Source organism: Carettochelys insculpta, chromosome 22, assembly GCF_033958435.1.
Source record: "Carettochelys insculpta isolate YL-2023 chromosome 22, ASM3395843v1, whole genome shotgun sequence".
Classification (NCBI taxonomy): domain Eukaryota; kingdom Metazoa; phylum Chordata; order Testudines; family Carettochelyidae; genus Carettochelys; species Carettochelys insculpta.
Genome location: NC_134158.1, coordinates 2,748,812 through 2,768,795, shown reverse-complemented (window position 1 = coordinate 2,768,795; position 19,984 = coordinate 2,748,812). Strand labels below are relative to the sequence as shown.

Here is a 19,984-nt window from a genome sequence, read left to right as displayed (position 1 = left end):
CTGAAGCAGGGATCTCTGTACAGCTCTGCAGCCACGTGTTAATTTCTACGCTGAGTTGGTGACACACACACTGTGAACATTTCAAACCAGGCGAACTCTTCATCTGTTCCACAGGTCTCCATCTCACTTGCATAGCATGGATCAAAGCACTTATTTAGTATACTCATAACCAGCCACCTGATGATTTACTTCCCTTCCTACTTCCGAGTTTTCATTTGTTGTGGCTGCATTTGCTGTCTGTGTTTCTCTGCTGCTTATTTTTACTGTCTTCTAGCTGTACTTGGCTGATGCTGTCCCCTTCCTTTCACACCAGCATGGAAGAAAAGGTCACAACACTAGACAAAACTCTCTCAGGCTACGTCTACACGTGCAGCCAACATCGAAATAGTTTATTTCGATGTTGCGACATCGAAATAGTCTATTTCGATGAATAACGTCTACACGTCCTCCAGGGCCAGCAACGTCGATGTTCAACATCGACGTTGCGCAGCACCACATCGAAATAGGCGCAGCAAGGGAACGTCTACACGGCAAAGTAGCACACATCGAAATAAGGGTGCCAGGCACAGCTGCAGACAGGGTCACGGGGCGGACTCAACAGCAAGTCGCTCCCTTAAAGGGCCCCTCCCAGACACACTTTCATTAAACAGTGCAAGATACACAGAGCCAACAACTAGTTGCAGACCCTGTATATGCAGCACGGACCCCCAGCTGCAGCAGCAGCAGCCAGAAGCCCTGGGCTAAGGGCTGCTGCCCACGGTGACCACAGAGCCCCCCAAGGGCTGGAGAGAGAGTATCTCTCAACCCCCCAGCTGATGGCCGCCATGGAGGACCCCGCTATTTCGATGTTGCGGGACGCGGATCGTCTACACGTCCCTACTTCGATGTTGAACGTCAAAGTAGGGCGCTATTCCCATCCCCTCATGGGGTTAGCGACGTCGACGTCTCGCCGCCTAACGTCGATTTCAACTTCGAAATAGCGCCCAACACGTGTAGACGTGACGGGCGCTATTTCGAAGTTACTGCCGCTACTTCGAAGTAGCGTGCACGTGTAGACGCAGCTTCAGTGTTGACTGAGCCTTAACAAGGGAAGGACCAAGATAGTCAACCCATGTACTCCTCAGTCTCAGGAGGAGTAAGTGAGTTTCTCCTGTCAACCTCCCTCCCTGAGGATGGCCAGGTAACTCAACGGGAGAGAAGTCGATTCCAGCTACGTAATTCCTGTCACTGGAACTGCTTGTCTGTGATTGACGTTAAGGTTTAGTACAAGGGTGTGCAAACGGGGTGGTGGGGGGTGAAATTTCAAAAGGAGGTTCAGCACAATCAGCTCCCCCATGGAGACCCTCTGCTGCCTCCCCACAGCCTATGTCCGCTCAGCTGCCCTGCGCAGGGCTGCTCGCTTCCCTGTCTCTGATGTCGGCAGAGACAGCTTCATTTCCGGTCTCCGCCATCACCCTCCGCAGGGGCTCTGCAGTCTCCCCGCAGCTTCTCTAGGTTAGGTTGATCTGTGTTGACAGCCCTGCTTCCCCCTGGGGCTCAGCCACCCCCTGGGAGTGCTGGGATCACTTCCGGTCTCCCAGACCCATTATCTGAGTTTCCCAGCCTGAGCAAGCCGGCAGGCACGCGTGGCAGAGGCAGCTGAGTGGGCGTAGGCTTGTACTGGGGCAGTCCTTTGTTCAGCTTCCCGAGGGAGTTCAGGCTTTTTCTTTGAAGTGTAATTACGTTGAGCTTTTGTTCTGTTCTTGGGAGGGCTGGAGAAGGGTTTGGGGAGTAGGCTCTCAAAACAGGAGCGAGCTCTTGGGTCCCCCCGCCCAAAGATGGAGAGTGGGTGGGACGTGTTCTTGAAACAGCGAGAAGAAGATAGCTTTTTATGTATGTGAAGCACTCACTCTCTCATTAGAAAGTTTATATATATATCGCACTTTCCTTCTCATTCAAAATGTTGATATGTTACTGTTTTTATGTATTTATATTTGCATTTATACACTGTTGAATAAAGTTTTTACAGTCTATGTACTTATTTTCTGTGCTGAAAGTTTTTTGGCTTTTTTATTATTATATGAGGATAAGTGAAATTTCCCTTGGTTTGGATTGTATTAGACAGGTGGGAAGGTGGCAGGGAGGCCCTGGCTACCTGCAGGGTGGGGAAGAGGGGACCCAATGTTTAAAGCTTGCTCACCCCTGGGCTAATCTATTCCTGGCCCTAAAAAAGCTCACAAACTATCCTCTGCGATTGGTTTCTGTAGTGTGGTGGTGATCACATTTGCCTAATGCACAAACGGTCCCTGGTTCAAACCTGGTAGAAACAGTGCTGCTTTTCTCATCTATCAAGCCAGCTCACCTCTGGAGTATCCCTTAACTCCTCTGCTTTGTGCCTCATTGGGAGGGAGGGAGTCCCAAGCCCCTGTCAGAAGCTGGGAACGATCACTTGATGACTCCCCTGGGTGTTCTGCCCTCCAAGGAGGCCTGGGTTCAAATCCTACTCCTGATGTAGACTTTCTTCTCTACATGCAGAACTGGTCTCACGTCAATCTCTCTCCTAACATTGCACAAGCTCGTGCTTGAATTTCTCTTACAACAAGGGCAAGACCAAGGGAAGAGAATTCAGATCCCCCTGTGCATTCAGGGGCTGCAGCTGGGGTGAAGGCCAGTTCATTCCCCAGGAGAAAGTCAGCATTGCTTGAGGTTTGGCAGTTCTGGGTAAGGGAATAAGGAACAATCCGGCTGAATTCCTATTTCCCTGGGGTGCCGAAGGAAGCAGAGCAGGCTTTGGAGCTTGGCTTTGGGTTTGTGTGTATGTTTGACCTACAAATTCGATGCAACATTATAAGGCACCATGAATCCGAGGTGATCGGAACCTTAAAAAGCTGCTGGGGGCCAGGTGCGGGGCCAGCTTTGGAGGGCAAAGTGGGCTCTGTTAATGGCGCAGTGAGAGTAAAGAAAGAAAAAGTTTGACTCCCCTGCCCCTGCTGAGTTTCCGAACAAGAGCGCCTGGGCAGGGAGGAGAAGCTCTCTGCCTCCGACTGAAAATCAAACAAAAATCTTTCTGCACCATGTGGACTTGAGCGTTTCCTTTCTAACAAGGAACCCTGTTCTCCCACGTGTTCATTTGGTACCAGAGCGTAAGAGACACCCAACCCTAGGCTACACCCAAGAGTCGCTCAAGTGGTCTTGTTTTGGGGGGATCTGCACCACCTTTGTCCAGACCATCCTTGTCGCTGCCTGTGGCTCCGTTCCAAATGGGCCACTTGTGCTCCCCTGGAAGGGGGCTGGTTAGACCATGGTGCTAATGACCCACCAGGTGGAGGATTCCTGACCCCTTCTGGGAAGCAAAAAGGAAACCAGCCGAGTAGCTCGCAGCGAACAGGCCCGAGTCCTGGTGGGAGGAGGCTGCATGCACAGCCCGGTGCTGGACCAGCCCTCTGAGAGGTGGCTCTGGCCACCTCCTTTCCTCCCCTCTCACCTCCTTCCTTCCCTTGGGGGCCGGAAGGGATGATGGGACCTCAGTCCAGCCTAGCCAACTGTTTGAGAAGCTTTTTTCTCAGCCTCTCCCTGACAGCGAGGGAGGATCTTTTTTGCTACCCTGTCTTCAGATCTTTTCCGTCCCCCGGCCCAGAGGCCGTCTGTTATGATGGTGTGTGTGATGGAGTCAGAGGAGGGGGCACGCGTGTGAGACTCAGGCTGGGCGTGTGTGTGTGTGACAGGCAGAGCAGCTCCCAGCGGCTAAGGATGACCCTGGGGCTGTACCCTAAGCTGGCAGGTAACACCTCTGCCCTGAGCACAGAGCAGGGAGGAGCCGAGCTGGGTTGGAATCGGAGGCGGCAGTTAGAAGCTGGCGGAGAGGGAGCTGGAGGGCAGCCAGTCTGGCGAGGTGGGAAGCTGCATCCCAGAGGGGCCCCCCTCGGGCTCCTCTCCCCAGGACGGGTTGGAATGACTGTCTCTGCCGGCTGCACTGACCCCTCTGTGCTGAGCTGGGCCTCTGTCGCCTCATCAATCTCCTGTGCTACCTGCTGGGTGAGAGTCACTCCTGCCTGCAGATGGGGTGCAGCGCCTGGGGACCCCATCACAGTGCGTTTCTAGTCCAGGCCAATTTGCTTCTCCCAACTAGACAATGACCAAGGTGAGAGGGGACAAGAAGTGACTGGCCAGTCATTCACAATTGGCTACAGCTCACTTTTCCCACGCTCTGCCCCAGGGCTTGCTGGCTTGGCTGGGCCGGGCCGGGCCGGGCCGGGCCGGGCCACGCCTCACACACAACACTGAGCTTCTGCAATCGCCACACACGATGGGGGCACAGAGAAAAATACTTCACAAAAGCTGAAAACTTTCGGTGGCACAGGGAAGGGTTGCAACTGACCTGGGGCTGTAAGGACAAGGAGCCACCTTACAGGCATGTAAGGGGTTATCGATTGTATGAAAGCTGGGAGGGGAAAAGGGAACTGGCTCGCCCTTCCCAGCACATTCCCAGTCCAAGGCAGTGTGTCAGCACAAGCAGGAAGCAGGCCAGGTGGTCCAGCAGCGGGCACAAGCAGGAGGTTCTGCTTGATGGTCAGCCCCCACCACCTCGTCCCTCTCTCTTTTATGGACCCCTGCTCCATCCTTACTTGGCACGCCGGCAGGCAATGCACGTCTCTGTCACTCTGTGGCTACGTCTACACGTGACCGCTACATCGAAATAGCTTATTTCAATGTAGTGACATCGAAATAGGCTATTTCGATGAATAACGTCTACACGTCCTCCAGGGCTGGCAACGTCGACGTTCAACTTCGACGTTGCGCAGCACCACATCGAAATAGGCGCTGCAAGGGAACGTCTACACGCCACAGTAGCACACATCGAAATAAGGGTGCCAGGAACAGCTGCAGACAGGGTCACAGGGCGGACTCAACAGCAAGCCGCTCCCTTAAAGGGCCCCTCCCAGACACAGTTGCACTAAACAACACAAGATCCACAGAGCCGACAACTGGTTGCAGACCCTGTGCCTGCAGCATGGATCCCCAGCTGCAGCAGCCGCAGCCATAGGGTTGGGCTAAGGGCTGCTGCACACGGTGACCACAGAGCCCCGCAGGGGCTGGAGAGAGAGCGTCTCTCAACCTCTCAGCTGATGGCTGCCATGGCGGACCCGGCAATTTCGATGTTGCGGGATGCGCAACGACTACACGGTCCCTACTTCGACGTTGAACGTCGAAGTAGGGCGCTATTCCCATCCCCTCATGGGGTTAGCAGCTTCGACGTCTCGCCGCCTAACGTCGATGTTAACATCGAAATAGCGCCCAACACGTGTAGCCGTGACGGGCGCTATTTCGAAGTTAGTGCCGCTACTGCGAAGTAGCGTGCACGTGTAGACACGGCTTGTGCCTTCAGCTGACACTTGTCATTTTCGGCCCGTTGTTCACCCAAGACTTTTTGTGGGCTTTCTGTTTACCACAAGCATCCTCCTGCACTCGCTCCTGCACGCAGCGTATAAAGCCAGATAACATCTAAACGGCCTAGGAAACTGTTCAGCCAGTGCAAAGAGTAGTTCGTTGAGAAGCATTCTTGCAGCAAGGGAGGTTGAGGTTGGACATTAGAATAAAGCTTCTAACTGTCAGGGTGGTCAAGCAGTTATAACGATGGGGGAGTGCTTCCTCTGGCTTTTTATCAGAACGCAACCGAACAAGCCCATTCTCTGGAATATTTCCCATCTTGACCCCCTCGCAGATTGTCAGGAAGGACTCCAGACACGTGCTGCGAATATCCTGCAGCGTCTCAAGAAGCATTCTAATCCTGCACTCTTCCTTTGCTTTCCTGGCCAGGCTTAAATCATGCGAGTCTCTCGCCCTCCGAAGATGGATTTGCTCATCCAGATCGGAGAAGTAAGTCTGGAGACATGGAGGTCTGCCAGTGGATGCATTGAGTGGTGGCCCAACTGGGCGATAGACCATCCCCTGGATTTGAAACACGACATCCTCCCTGGCCAGCTGGCATCGGGAGCTTGGAAGGGTGCCATAGCCATTCTGGCATTTATTTGGCGACCACATCCCCGAAAGTATGTGGAAGTGTCATCTGAATCCACACGCATTTTCCAAAGGCACTGCGGCTGGTCAGGAACTTCTGGAATTATCACTTTCCTGTTGTCACAACATGGCCCACAATTGGGTTGCCTGACCGTTTGTTCCTCCATTTCTTTCTGCCCACCACATTTGCCCATGGCAAAGGCTGTATTCATGGTTCATCTGGCCACAGGAGACCAGTTGCATAGTTAAACCAAATTGCCTGATTTCATCAATATCAACTTCTTTGGCATTATTTAAACCACGTGTTTTCTTTCGGCTCGTGTCTGCTGGTGGGCCTCAGCATTTGTTTCATGTACCTGTTTCTCTTGCTTCCTCTGACGGGTTGGAACTCACTTGTCGATAGGCCTGAGCATTTCTTTGACACACCTTGCCTCTAGCTTGCTGAGAGAGGCAGCGTCGTGCCTCGGCAGGCCTTCATATTCCTCTGGCGTGTCTCTCCCCTTGCTCCAGGTGGGAGACTTGCTCACTCCTTCCTTTTTTCCCCTCAGCATTACGCTCCCTCGCTACCTGTTGAGACTGAGGAGACTTTGGTGCCCAAAATTGTCGTTTTCTTACTGCTGCTGAGACCACACCACTTCCGCTACTCGACTCAGCTGTATCCACCACTGCATTCGTCAGCGATCACAGAACAGAGCAGAAGTCAGCTCCCGCGCAGCTCTGACCCCGCCAGCGCAGCCACGCGGGCTTTGTTGGAGTATTCGGTGCATGGTTCAAAGGGCTCTGTTTTGGGGATCTGCTCTGTCTGGGGCCCGGGCAGAAGGAGCCACCCACCCACCCACACCCACACACGCTCCCTCCCTCCCTCTAAGGGATGTCCCCAAATGAAGAAATGAAATTGACTAAGTGAAGAAACATTTATTTAAGAAAGCAAAAGGAAGAGAAGGAACCCACAAGAACTTGAATGAGAGTCTCCCGATTAACAAAAGGTCAAGAGAAAGGCTGATAACATGTAGCCATTGTTTTAAAAAACCCTCAAATTTGAAATTCTAAAACAAATTTTTAAACTAGCTCGGTTAACTATAGAGTGTTATTAAACGAAATATCCAGTGATATATAAACCAAAACACACATAGGCATTAAACTCAATGACATTCACTTAATTAAAATTCACCGGTGGCTAAGAATTATTCAAAGACATCAACTAGCCAGAAAATAGCATCACATCGCTCAGATGAGCATTAGCTCAGCGACTAATTAGATTAAACAACTAATGAATTTGATATTGAATCTTTTAAACTAAAACAGATATTTAGACAAAATTAGATGAATTAGGACACTCAAAATAAAAAGTGTGAATTTAACACAAGCTACCACAATGACTTCTTTTACTTTGGTCTGAGGAAGGTAACGGGGAAGCGAAGCTTTGTTCTGAAGGCAAAGTCAAATGACCACAATTACTGTAGCTCAACATTCAGCATTGTTCAGACACCTTTCTAGCTAGAAATGACTGCACTGAAACATACGCAGAAGAATGATCCTACAAGAAGTAATTCACAAACTGCGTCCTGCAGAACGCTGATGTTCTCTGCAACGCGAACAGGTGTCCCATGGGGGGAAGAATAATGAGAGTGATGGTTTTCCTTCTAAAATATTAAATATGAATTTGTGGGTGTACCAAAACTACTAAGGTATCTGAATAGTATTTAGACTCTAGGTATATTACTAGTGATAATGCATTCATAATACTATTGCTGTTACGCAACTTGTGGCAAAAGAGAGTCAGTTTGGGTTGTTTCGGAATGAGCCTTGTTCAGAGAAATGACGTGCTACTGTACCTGATATGAGGAGCAACTCTCCAGCGCTGTCCCTCATATTAAATGGATTTGCGAACAAAAGATGCAAAAACATTCTTCCCGTTACACTGTCAAGTGTTACTTATTTTTATTTCCCAGTGGTTTTCTATAAAAATAACATTTATAAAAAGCATAAAATTTAAAAATATTTGTCATACCTAATTTGTTGTATATTTTTGCATAAAAATGTTTCAGCTTTACAGAAGGACAGTCCTTTTTTGAACAGTATTGTCCTTTCTATTTCTGTACAAACTAACAACATTAACCGTCCTTCTTCTACCTGTTATACTGATGTTTTGTTTTGGCTTTGCACCTAAATTTCAATTTAATACATAATTAAATGGTTGCTAACTGTTCTACCAGAAGTTGTTCGTTCAGATGCTTTTCTCTTGTTATTAGTTTTCTTTGTAACATAAAGGACGTCTCAAACACCTAAATCTTTTAAATCAACTTTTGAGCAGTTTTTGGGTATGAAACCCTTCACCCCCTAACCCCGACCAGCAGGTATCTGTTCTGTCAATATATTATAAGCTGACAAGTGTCCGTAGCCAAATCAGTCTGGGAAATGCTGCCCTACAGGATTATGCAGCAGCAGCAAACAGAGCGCGTTAGCTCAGATTGGATGGAATTAACGGGCAATATTATTAGTGTGAAAGAGCCGAAGGCAGTCTGAATAACCATTCAAAGTCAAGTTAACCAAGTGGGTTTAAGGAGTGTTTTGAGAGAGCCGACAGGCAGACAGCGCACTGCTGGGGTTGATTTTGCTGTTTGAGTGAAGAGGTACAAAAACAGATTGTTAAAGATAATTCCACATAACAGGGAAACACTGTAATGTCCCTCTGTAGGAAGAGGTAACCTAAGGTGCCCTGCTTTGGGTATTCAAAGCAGACCAAGCTAAAATAGGCACTGGTGAAATCCAAAAGCCAAGACTGCAACTGTGCAGTGTTAGGGAGGAGCACGTTCTGTTACTCCGTAGCTCACATACGCAACACAACTGAAGCTGGCATAAAAGCATTCTGAAGTTTAGAGAACCCACAAATATACACTGTAGGGAGATTGTGATGATGGACGACAGCTTTCCTCCCTTGCACCTTCAGTGTAACGTTGCCAGAGTGAGAGCGCAAAAGACTTTTCCCTTACGTAAGAACAGAACAGCCACAGAGGGGTTCAAATACAAGCCAGGGTAGAAGAGAGAACACCGAACTTCCAAGTTCTCAGTTGCAGGCAGTGAGGAACTGAGCTGAAAGAGAACAAACTTTAACCAGCTCTCCCTGAATTTGGATAAAACTCTGGTAACGCAGTAAGAACTGCTGAGCTTTTAGTTATTCCCTCACCGAACCAAAGAGCTCGGCAGGGCAGCTCTGCTGAGCAGTCATCTAAGTGCAGCGACATCACCCTCAGACACGCCAGTGCTCGGTTTGAGACTTTGTCAATGGTGCTTTAAGGCTCTGGTTATGGCGCTTGCTAGTGAAACTCTTCGCTTTTGTACCCTTTGAGATTGGGGAACAGTTTCCAGTCACTGTGTTTCGTTCGGTTAAGAGGACTTTGGCTTGTTCCCATGAAGAGCCCCGGAGTCCGGTTTCATGGAACAGAACTGCACTCCCGTGGGTTCCACGCTCTGGAGAGCAGCAATTCTGCTCTCCAAGGCCGAAGTCTGACTGCCTTTGACGGCCGGAAACGCCCGACAGAATTCTGGCCATAAGAACTGGCCGCTTGCCTCTGGCTGCGCTTGCAACCAGGTGGAATTTCTCACCTTCCTGCCCTTGGTCAGTGCGCACTCTTCTTCTTCCTGGTGGAAGTTGGGAGACGGTCTTCAGGAGAACATAAGGAGCCCCTAGAGAAAAGGAACCGGACCCAGGGTTACCACCTTACAGCCGAGCGACCTCCACACACGACTACTGAGTCGGTCTTGATCTCTGGCCGAAGGACAACGTTTGCACACAGTGGCACTGTTTTATTGGGACGGACTGAGCCTCTCCCACAGCCAGGCAAGCTCAGTGGCTGGGGTACTGCTCGGAGAGTTGGCAAATCCTTTTACCCCCTCAGGCAGAGGGGGGCTGGAATGAAGGGTCTTCCACAGCGAACGGTTACAAGCAGGGTGTCAGGCTCCAGCCGAGTTACATGGCCCACGCCCCAGCACCGACCGCAAGGCCAGGGAGGCGCCTATCGCTGTGAGGAGGACGGGCCGAGCCCTCGCCGCTCACTGGCCTCTCCCAGGGGCTACCTTTGGTGGCTTTTGCGAATCCCAGGCTAACCAGCCTCTCTCCCCATTCGTTCTACAGGGAGCCGGGGCGCTCACGAGAAGTCAGGCGTTGTCACTCACAGTGTCTTGGCACATCCAGATGTGAAACACAACCAGGTATGACTTAGATGTCACGTTCTGTAAGATGAAGACGGTTCTAGGCTGGGGTAGTCAACAGACGGATCATGGGCCAAATTGGGACACCAGATACTTTTGAATGGAACCTGAAAACTCTTGACTATATTTTGACGAAGAAATGTGGACCTTGACAAATAAACAACCCAGACCCTCAAAAGTCAAAGTGGGAGGTGAAGGTGGACGTTCCCACTTCCTTGCAAAGTCACAATCAAATGTGGTCACAACGTAGGACTCTTCTCTCAGCCTCTTGCTCTGCACGGCTCCGGCCCAGGCAGAGGATTTCATTTTCTGCTTTCGTAAATACTCCTTGCCCTAATTAAGTGGCCACTCCAGCCTGGCCTGAGCCTTTAAAATTCCTGGGAATTCAGGAAGGTTCCAGCACTTGGTCGAAGCCCAGGCAGGACCTTTCTAGGGTCTGTGCCGTTTGTGAATTTTCTTATGCGCACTGAGGGTTGAGGTGTGCCGGAAATCCGTCCCACAGTCAGGGCACTTATAGGGTTTCTCCCCATTGTGGAGTCGCGTATGTGACACGAGATGCGAGCTGCACCTAAAGCTTTTCCCACACTCCTTGCACGGGTAAGGCTTCTCGTTAGTGTGGGTTCTTTGGTGAACAGAAAGGGCGTAGTTGCTGGAGAAACCTTTCCCACATTCCTTGCATGGGTAGGGTCTCTCACCTGTGTGCGATCTCTGGTGAACAGAAAGGGTGGCGTTGTTAGCGAAACGTTTGCCGCACTCCTTGCATGGGTACGGTCTCTCCCCGGTGTGGGTTTTCTGGTGTTTGGAAAGGCCCGAGTGAGTAGGGAAACTTTTCCCACACTGCGGACATTGGTGGGGTCGCTCTTCTCCGTGGATTTTCCGATGCTCCCAAAGGGAGGCGTTCACACGGAAGCATTTCCCGCACTCTGGGCACTGGAAGGGTTTCTCCCCTGTGTGGATCCTCCAATGAGCGGTGAGCGTTTGCTGGCGCGTGAAGCTTTTCCCACACTCAGTGCAGTAATAGGGCTTCTCTCCGGTGTGGGTGGGACGATGCGCGCGAAGGTGTGAGGGGCTACCAAAGCCTTTCCCGCACTCCTCGCACTTGTAGGGCCTCTCCCCCCGGTGGGCACTTCTCTGGTGGTAACGGAGTTTCCCGCTGTAACCGAATCGCCTCCCACAGTCGAGGCACTGGTAGGGTCTCTCTCCCGTGTGCGTTCTCTGGTGCGACAGCAGGTTGGAGCTCCGATTGAAGCTTTTCCCGCAGATGGGGCATTCGTAAGGCTTCTCCCCCGTGTGGGTGCTCTGGTGGGCCAGGAGAGAGGCGTTCAGACGGAAGAGCTGCCCGCACACGCTGCACTTGTACGGTTTCTCTCCCGTGTGGATCCTCTGATGCAGTCGGAGGGCCAAGCGCCGAGTGAAGCTTTTCTCGCACTCGGGGCAGATATATTTCTTCTCCGGTTTATGGACCGTCTGGTGCGCCACGAGGGCCGAGTTCTGCTTGAATCTCTTCCCGCACTCCAGGCAGGGGTAGGGTCTCTCGCCCGTGTGGATCCTCCGGTGGGTAGCAAGTTTTGATCTGCACTGGAAACTTTTCCCGCAGTCGCCACAGGCAAAGAGCGTCTTCCCCGGGGGGATTCTCCGCTGAACAGCGTCTCTCTTTTGCTTGACGGATATTTTTTTGGGAGAGGATTGACTCCTTCTCTGCCGCAGCCGGCTCCCTCGCTGCCTCTCTGGCTTGCGCGGGCTCTCGCTCGCATCTCCCCGCACAGGAGTCCGAGAAACCTCCCCTGCAGCTCCTCCTGGGCTTCTCCCCTGGGGTTCCGGTTGCCCAGGGCGCACCTGAGTCATCTCCTTGTTCTCGCTCACCATCTGGTCGCCTGCTACGACAGAGAGAGAACCCAGACAGGAGTCACCCCCTGTGGGGGAAACGGGAACGGCAAAGGGCGGAACAATCCAAAGGAACCGCCAGGGAGACCGAAATATCTGGCGCAGAACCTGCCCAGCTCCCAACCCTGCCCCAGCCGAGAGAGGAGGGGACCTGCCCTTCAAACAGGGACGGAGACGGGGCCAAAGGGACCAAAAGGCTCGATGCAAATGCCAAGTGACATCTACCCTGAAGAGACCATCACTGGTCTCTGAATCAGTGTAGCTGACGCCTCACCTGTGTTCCTGTCAGCCAGGACTTTCCTTTCCTGGCAGTTTCCCCCATGTTCCAGCCAGGAGGTCACACTGGGTTTGGAAACTGGACGTCCCGTGGGGGTGGGGAAGGGACTAGGAAATAAGGGCTGATGTGTTTGGTCACGTCAGTGCTGTTACTGCTGGAATCATATATCGGAGGGGGAGCCGTGTTAGTCTGGGTCTGTAACAGCAACGAAGGGTCCTGTGGCAACTTAGAGACTAACAGAAAAGCTTTGAGCATGAGCTTTCGTGAGCACAGACTCACTTCATCAGGTGCTGGTCTTGGAAATCTGCAGGGCCAGGTAGAAATAAGCCAGAGCAAGGGTGGGGATAACAAGGTTAGCTCACTCAGCGTGGGTTCATTCAGCTGCACATCTACCAATATAATTTATGCCATCATGTGCCAGCAATGCCCCTCTGCTATATACATCGGACAAACTGGACAGTCTCTACGTGAAAGAATAAACGCACACAAATCAGATATCAGAAATGGCGATATACAAAAACCCATAGGAGAGCACTTCAATCTCCCAGGCCACACAGTAGCAGACTTAAAAGTAGCCATCCTACAGCAAAGAAATTTCAGGACCAGACTCCAAAGAGAAATTTCTGAGCTACAATTCATCTGCAAATTCGACGCCCTCGGCTCTGGCTTAAACAAAGACTGCGAATGGCTGGCTAAATACAGAAGCAGCTTCCCCTCCCTTGGTGTTCACACCTCCAGATCAACTGCTGGTAGTAAGCCTCACCCTTGCTGACTGAGCTAACCTTGTTATCCCCACCCTTGCTCTGGCTTATTTATACCTGGCCCTGCAGATTTCCAAGACCAGCATCTGATGAAGTGAGTCTGTGCTCACGAAAGCTCACGCTCAAAACTTTTCTGTTAGTCTATAAGGTGCCACAGGACCCTTCGTTGCTGCTAGAATCATAGAATCCTAGGGCTGGAAGGGACCTCAGGAGGTCACTGAGTCCAGCCCCCTGCCTAAAGCAGGATCAACCCCCACTAAAATCATCCCAGCCAGGACCGTGTCAAGCTGGGACTTAAAAACCTCTGGGGATGGAGAATCCACCACCTCTCTGGGTAACACATTCCAGTGCTTCGCCACCCGCCTGGGGAAAGAGTTTTTCTAATATACAACCTACACCTCTCCCACTGCAACTTGAGATCACTGCTCCTTCTCCTGCCATCTCTCACTGCTGAGAACAGCCTCTCCATCCTCTTTAGAGACCCCTTCAGGAAGTGGAAGGCTGGTATTAAATTGCCCCTCCCTCTTCTCTTCTGCAAACTAAGCCCAAATCTCTCAGCCTCTCCTCATAGGTCATGTGCTGCAGCCCCTTAATCATTTTCATTTCCATCCACTGGACCCTGTCCAATGCGTCCACATCCTTTCTGTACTGGGGGGCCCAGAACTGGACACAATACTCCAGATGCGGCCTCACCAGCACCGAACAGAGGGAAATAACTTCTCTAGATCTGCTGGAAATGCTTCTCCTCGTGCAGCCCAACACGCCGTTAGCCTTCTTGGCTACAAGGGCACAATGTTGACTCACATCCAGCTTCTCATCCACTGTAATCCCGGGCGAGCCAGGAGCTGGAGTAACCGACCCAGAAAGGCCCTTCCTCTCCTCCCCGCACACGACAGGAACTGGGCTCTACTGCAGTCAGCCCCCGCAAGCTGGTCCAGGCCGAGGGGTCGTTTGCTCGGCTGAGGGAGTCGCCCTCACGGAGTCCTCCAGGGGCTGAGAGCTGGCTTTGTTCCCTAGACATGGGGCCCATCACGTCTCCATCACTGCCCCCCGCCCCCCCATAATCGCTCCCTCACACGAGCCAGGCCCGGGAGACACCTCGTGAGCCCGCCGGTTCTCACAGCGTCCCTGCGCCGGGCTTGGCTCCGACCGGGGCCTCCCCAGCCCTAAAACAGGCGTCGGGGGAAAGTGAGGAAACCCGCCTGTGTCTCGGGCAGAGGATCACCACACGCCTGCCTCCACTCCAGCCCCGAGAGCAAAGCTCCTCCCCTCACAGCATCAGACTGGGCCGGCCCCAGGGCCCTATTCTCCTGCCAATCCGCGGCTGGTCCGCGCCGTCCCGTCACCCACCAGACGTGCGCTACCCCCGCAGGCGCCTGGCTGGCCCACTGCCTCGGCCTGGGGCTGACTCTCCCCACCCCTCGGCCTGCTCCGCGCACCAAACACCCGGAGACCAGGTCGCCGTTCCCTTCCCGCCGCAGCCGAGCACCGGCACCTTAGCAACGTGGGCTGCAGGGCCCCCAAGAGACCGGCTAGGCCAGCGCTCGGGGCTGGGGCAGAGCCACGCAAACCCAGACCAAGTCTCTGCACCGGAACCCCCAAGGACAAACGTCACTGGGGGAGGCCACAGACCGGGCCTGCCTGAGCCCAGCCGCCCCAGGCAGGGGTTGGGGCACAGCTGAAAGCCACGAGCTTCTATCCTGGGTGGGAGGCAGGTAGCCTTAAGCCCTGGGCCAGGGGGCTGGCGCTCGGGCTTCTGACGTGCTGGGGTCTGGGCTGTCACCAGCTCCGAGTCCCATCTGTTCTCAAAGCCTCCATTGATGGAGATTCCCCCACCTCCCTAGGAAGCCTGGGAGCCCTGGCTCTGCACCCCAGCCTGTCCAGCCGTGCCCCCCCCCGACCCCCGCTGCCTTCCGCCTCATCCCTGGCCACCCCTCCCCGTCCCCGCCGGGGTAGAGTCCTTGTCAATGGTCAGGTTGCCGAAAAGCTGCGGGTGCAGCCAGACTGGCCTCTTCCTGCTCCTCCGATCACGGCGGGAGGTGCTGCCGCTGCAGAGCTCACGTCCTGCTCTCCCGGGGTGCACGAGAGGCTCCATCCTAGCAGATCTAACTACCGCAGCCCCGGCACGGCCCAGGCGCCCAGCCACGCGGCTCTCCGACACGCAGGGCTTGAGTCCCCCGGACTGTCGTGGAACTCGGCAGGCGCTCAGTGGCTAGCGGGGGCTTCCAGAACTGCGTCTGGAGCCCAGAGCGACTGAATGGCTTTCCGGCCCACATACAGGTTCGCAAGCCGATCTTCTTAGGCGTAAAGGGCAGGAGGGAGCATGAGGAACACCTCGTCCGGCCTCCTGTGCAAACACAGGCCGGAGAACCGCACCCAGAGGTCGCTCCCTCAGTCCCAGATCTTGTGGCTGAGCTCAGCCATATTTATCAGAAAGAGACAGCCAGGCTCCAAAGGAAGAAGAACTCACCACAGCCCTGACTAACGGTCTCTGCTGACCGTCGTCTCGTGGGTAACATTTGCACCTTACGGCTGGCCTGAATCTCTCCAGCTTCAAGAGCAGGTTCACCATCCTCAATAACCGCGGGCTCAGCGCCCGTTGGTGTCCGATGCCTCTCTCACAATTTCCTTCCATCTTTCCCTGGCCAGGGCGGAGCGGCTTAGTGTCTGTAGACGAGCTCCGCACCAACCTACATCATCATCTACCCATTCTCTGTGGGGTCTGCCTCTCCTATTCCAACCCTCCATTATGCCCAATACCAGGGTCTTGAGTTTTCGTTCATCGTTCATTCTGCAGATACGCCCAAATAGCTGTAGCTTCCGTTCTACAACCTTCTGCAGCAGGTTCTCTTTTGCCCGTATCGTCCGATATAATTCCTCAGTGGTGACCTTCTGCATCCATCCTGTTCTCAGAATCCTTCTGTAACGACTCCTTTCGAACGCCAACATTCTTCTTTTCGGATCTTTCGTTATCACCCATGTCTCACCTCCGTACAACGCAGACGGACATGTGTCAAGGATAGTCTAGAACAGACGGTGCTTGGTCCTGCCCTGAGGGCAGGGGACTGCAGTTGATGACCTCTCGAGATCCTTCGTGGTTCTAGTGTTCGGTGACTCTCTGATCGTACGGGCTGGATCACGTGCTGACTGGCTGCTCGGTTAAGAAGAACCTCTGCCACCAGAAACCTTCGTTTCTCGTAGGTACCTCTGTGCTCAAACCCCTCTTCAACTTCTCCTGGAGGAACTACATCGACCAGCTCCTCAAGTTTCTCACTCGGGGGCAGATTTCCCAGCTCTGGGACCAGAGAGGCTAAAACGCTGAGTTTCAAAGTGGCCAGACCACCCAGCTGGCAGGGGCTGGATGTCTGACTTCCCTGGGCACCTCTGAAAGCCGCCGCCTCGGAGACTGACAAGGGCCTCAAGCCTACAGCCGTGCACGAACCTGAACTTGGGTCTCCCTAAGCCAAGTGCTGTGCCTGAAACACGACAATATCCTGCCTCACTTGTGCCTACCCAGGTAACGCTGCACAAACAGCCCTCCCAGCTGGACATCGCTTCACAAGCCCCCGCCCGGTGCAGAGCCCCAGCCCGAAACGCACAGAAATCACCCCCAGCCAGGGTCAGACACCACGGACAACAGCCACCTTCAGAGAGCTCAGCACACCGGCACGAGAGAGAAGCCGTGGCAGGAACTGGGCCCTGCCCGACCTGGCGGGCAGAAGCGCGAAGAACACCTGGGTGCCTCCAGCAAAGAGACTGCTGGAGGCGGGACGAGGGCAGAGCACAGACGAAACCCCTCTGAAACTCCGCCCAGGTGGCAAAGCTGAGTCGTGGGACGCCTGTGCAGCCCCGAGGTCACACCCTGCTCCGAGGCCCCAGGGGACAGAAGTAACAGAGAGGCGGTGGAATCGCCATCCCTAGCGGGTTTGAAGTCCTGGCTTGACAAAGCCCTGGCTGGGATGACTTGGTTGGGGTTGCTCCTGCTTTGGGCAGGGCATGATGCCTCCTGAGGTCCCCTCCAGCCCTGGGAGTCTGTGCACCTTGGGAGGGAGGAAGACAGTGAGTGTCTCTCACTTGCAAACCTCGGTTCGGGAAGAGCAGCACCGGCGTTACATCCCTGACTCTGCTGCCCTGCCTGAGGGGCCGTGCCGGGGACAGGCTCACACTCGGGCTGGGGCTGTACGGCCCGGCCCCTCTGCTCCCTGGGGGACCCACGAAGAACCCGGCACAGAAGACAACCCAGGTACTTCCGAGGCCCCTCCCCGCAGCTCCTAGCACCAGAAAGGACAAAACTCCTCACCCAGCCAGAGCACGGTCTCGTAATTCTCCCGCATGACGTCCCTGTGGAGGGCTCTCTGCCCGGGGTCCAGCAGCGCCCACTCCTCCTCGGAGAAACACACGGCCACCTCCTCGAAGGTCACCGGCTCCACCGCCATGTCCCCGCCTTGCCGCGCCCTGGACTGGACGACCTGCGGCAAAACGCGGCTGTTACTCTGCCGCAGTCAGGAGAAGCGCGTCTGGCAGGCAGGGGGCGGAGGGGACCCCCAGACTCTCACTGCCGCAGTCAGGGGGAGAAGCGCGTCTGGCAGGCAGGGGGCGGAGGGGACCCCCAGACTCTCACTGCCGCAGTCAGGAGGAGAAGCGCGTCTGGCAGGCAGGGGGCGGAGGGGACCCCCAGACTCTCACTGCCGCAGTCAGGGGGAGAAGCGTGTCTGGCAGGCAGGGGGCGGAGGGGACCCCCAGACTCTCACTGCCGCAGTCTGGAGAAGCGCGTCTGGCAGGCAGGGGGCAGAGGGGACCCCCAGACTCTCACTGCCGCAGTCAGGGGGAGAAGCGTGTCTGGCAGGCAGGGGGCGGAGGGGACCCCCAGACTCTCACTGCCGCAGTCTGGAGAAGCGCGTCTGGCAGGCAGGGGGCGGAGGGGACCCCCAGACTCTCACTGCCGCAGTCAGGGGGAGAAGCGCATCTGGCAGGCAGGGGGCGGAGGGGACCCCAGACTCTCACTGCCGCAGTCTGGAGAAGCGCGTCTGGCAGGCAGGGGGTGGAGGGGACCCCCAGACTCTCACTGCCGCAGTCAGGGGTAGAAGCGCGTCTGGCAGGCAGGGGGCGGAGGGGACCCCCAGACTCTCACTGCCGCAGTCAGGGGGAGAAGCGCATCTGGCAGGCAGGGGGCGGAGGGGACCCCCAGACTCTCACTGCCGCAGTCTGGAGAAGCGCGTCTGGCAGGCAGGGGGTGGAGGGGACCCCCAGACTCTCACTGCCGCAGTCAGGGGGAGAAGCGCGTCTGGCAGGCAGGGGGTGGAGGGGACCCCCAGACTCTCACTGCCGCAGTCTGGAGAAGCGCGTCTGGCAGGCAGGGGGCGGAGGGGATCCCCAGACTCTCACTGCCGCAGTCGGGGGAGAAGCGCGTCTGGCAAGCAGGGGGCGGAGGGGACCCCCAGACTCTCACTGCCGCAGTCAGGGGGCAGAGTGGACCCCCAGACTCTCACTGCTGGTCTTGGGCAGTGACTTAAGGACGGATTTAGGGTCTAAACTCTGCTCCTGTATTTCACCTTCCTGGCCTTTCCCACTGTCACTGCAGCACAGAGGCGTCTCCCGAGACCACAGCCAAACCCCCGGGGGCTATTTGAAACCCTCCGCGGTGCAGGCAGGTAGCAGAGGGGTCGCCCTGCCGGTCGCGTTTAAAGATACGGACAAGAAGTCCTGGGGCACCTCGGAGACTAACAGAGATTTTGGAGCAGCAGCTTTCGTGGGCAAAGACCCCCCACGGGTCTTTGTTCGTCTCCAGGGTGCCCCGAAGCGTGGCAGGAGGGTGAGTGTGACAAGCCCCTCCGAGCTCCGGCCCGAGGGGACCCCGCGATCACGCAGCCGCCCGTGGTGCGCCCCAGCCCGGGCTGCTGGGCTCCCCCCCACCTTCGCCCCGCAGCAGCTCCCAGCCCTGGAGGCGGCTGTGCAGACATAGGGCCCGGGGGTCCGGCCTTCCCCACGGGGGAGAAGGGCCCCCCCAAACTTCCCCTGCGTGACGGGGGTCGCGGGGCCGGGGATCCCCCCCCCCACCCCTGAGCAGCGCAGGGGGGCGGGGGGAGGGGCCACCCCCCCGCTCCCCCCCCACGGGCCGCCTCTCACCTGCAGGGCCCAGGTGCGCAGCGTGGGAACCGCCCGGCTCCGGTGCGACTCGGCCCGGCCCGGCCGCAGCGAAACCCTGGCGCGGAGCCGGAGCCGGAGCCGGCGGACGTGCCCCAGCGCCCGCGGGCAAGGGGAGGGAGGAGAAAGGAATGATGACGTCACACGGATAGTGTCCAATGGGGGGGCGGGGCTCCGCCCGGCTCCGGCTCCGGCTCGAGTTCCGCGCCGGCTTTTCCCTGCAGCCGGGCACGGCCGCGCTTCCCGGCTCACCGCCCCCCTTCCCACCTCCCCGCACATGGAGCCGCCGCCAGGTGAGAGGGGGGGTCCGGGGGACCCGGAAGTGACTTTGCCCAGCGCTGCCCCCCCCGCCCCCCCGGGCCGGGCCCGGCTCCCCCTTCCCTGCAGCGTCCCCGGGCAGCGACTGTCCGGGGCGGGGGGGGGAAAACCAGGTCCTGCCCCCCCCGGTCCCCTCCCCCCGCTGGGGGCTGTGCTGGGGGGGGGACCAGGTCCTGCCCCCCCCCGTCCCCTCCCCCCACTGGGCTGCGCTGGGGGGAACCAGGTCCTGCCCCCCCGGTCCCCTCCCCCCGCTGGGGCTGCGCTGGGGGGGGGGAACCAGGTCCTGCGCCCCCCCGGTCCCCTCCCCCCGCTGGGGGCTGTGCTGGGGGGGGAGAACCAGGTGCTGCGCCCCCCGGTCCCCTCCCCCCGCTGGGGCTGCGCTGGGGGGAAC

General features: G+C 55.8%; 2 protein-coding genes across 3 annotated transcripts in view; one reads left to right on the top strand and one right to left on the bottom strand.

The window, feature by feature from the left end:
• Window positions 1-19,984, top strand: part of LOC142024616 (uncharacterized) — a 72,517-nt gene that overhangs the window by 46,169 nt on the left and 6,364 nt on the right. Inside the window, 6 exon segments of the mRNA XM_075016753.1 lie at window positions 10,133-10,209; window positions 11,387-11,397; window positions 11,602-11,733; window positions 17,502-17,694; window positions 18,920-19,008; window positions 19,264-19,568. Of these exon segments, the coding sequence (XP_074872854.1) occupies window positions 10,133-10,209; window positions 11,387-11,397; window positions 11,602-11,733; window positions 17,502-17,694; window positions 18,920-19,008; window positions 19,264-19,568 (807 nt within the window).
• LOC142024820 (uncharacterized) lies at window positions 6,897-19,310 on the bottom strand. 2 transcript variants are annotated; one of them, XR_012648523.1, is made up of 4 exons: window positions 19,258-19,310; window positions 17,432-17,600; window positions 7,833-12,086; window positions 6,897-7,640 (listed from the first exon to the last, which is right to left on the bottom strand). XR_012648523.1 is itself a non-coding variant. In XM_075017078.1 (3 exons), exons 2-3 carry the CDS (start codon window positions 17,565-17,567, stop codon window positions 10,639-10,641), a joined length of 1,584 nt encoding a protein of 527 aa, XP_074873179.1. In that variant the 5' UTR covers window positions 17,568-17,600; window positions 19,258-19,310; the 3' UTR covers window positions 6,897-10,638. The 2 variants fall into 2 exon arrangements, 1 of the variants encoding a protein (XP_074873179.1); XM_075017078.1 differs by having other exon boundaries at window positions 6,897-12,086.

Bases quoted from the DNA above. Each gene is read 5' to 3' on its own strand.
- LOC142024820 (XM_075017078.1), bottom strand. From the start codon at position 17,567: ATGGCGGTGGAGCCGGTGACCTTCGAGGAGGTGGCCGTGTGTTTCTCC. The intron at 12,087-17,431 runs GTGAGGAGTTTT...TCTCTGTCGTAG, and splicing joins CGAGACCGTGCTCTGGCTGG to CAGGCGACCAGATGGTGAGC.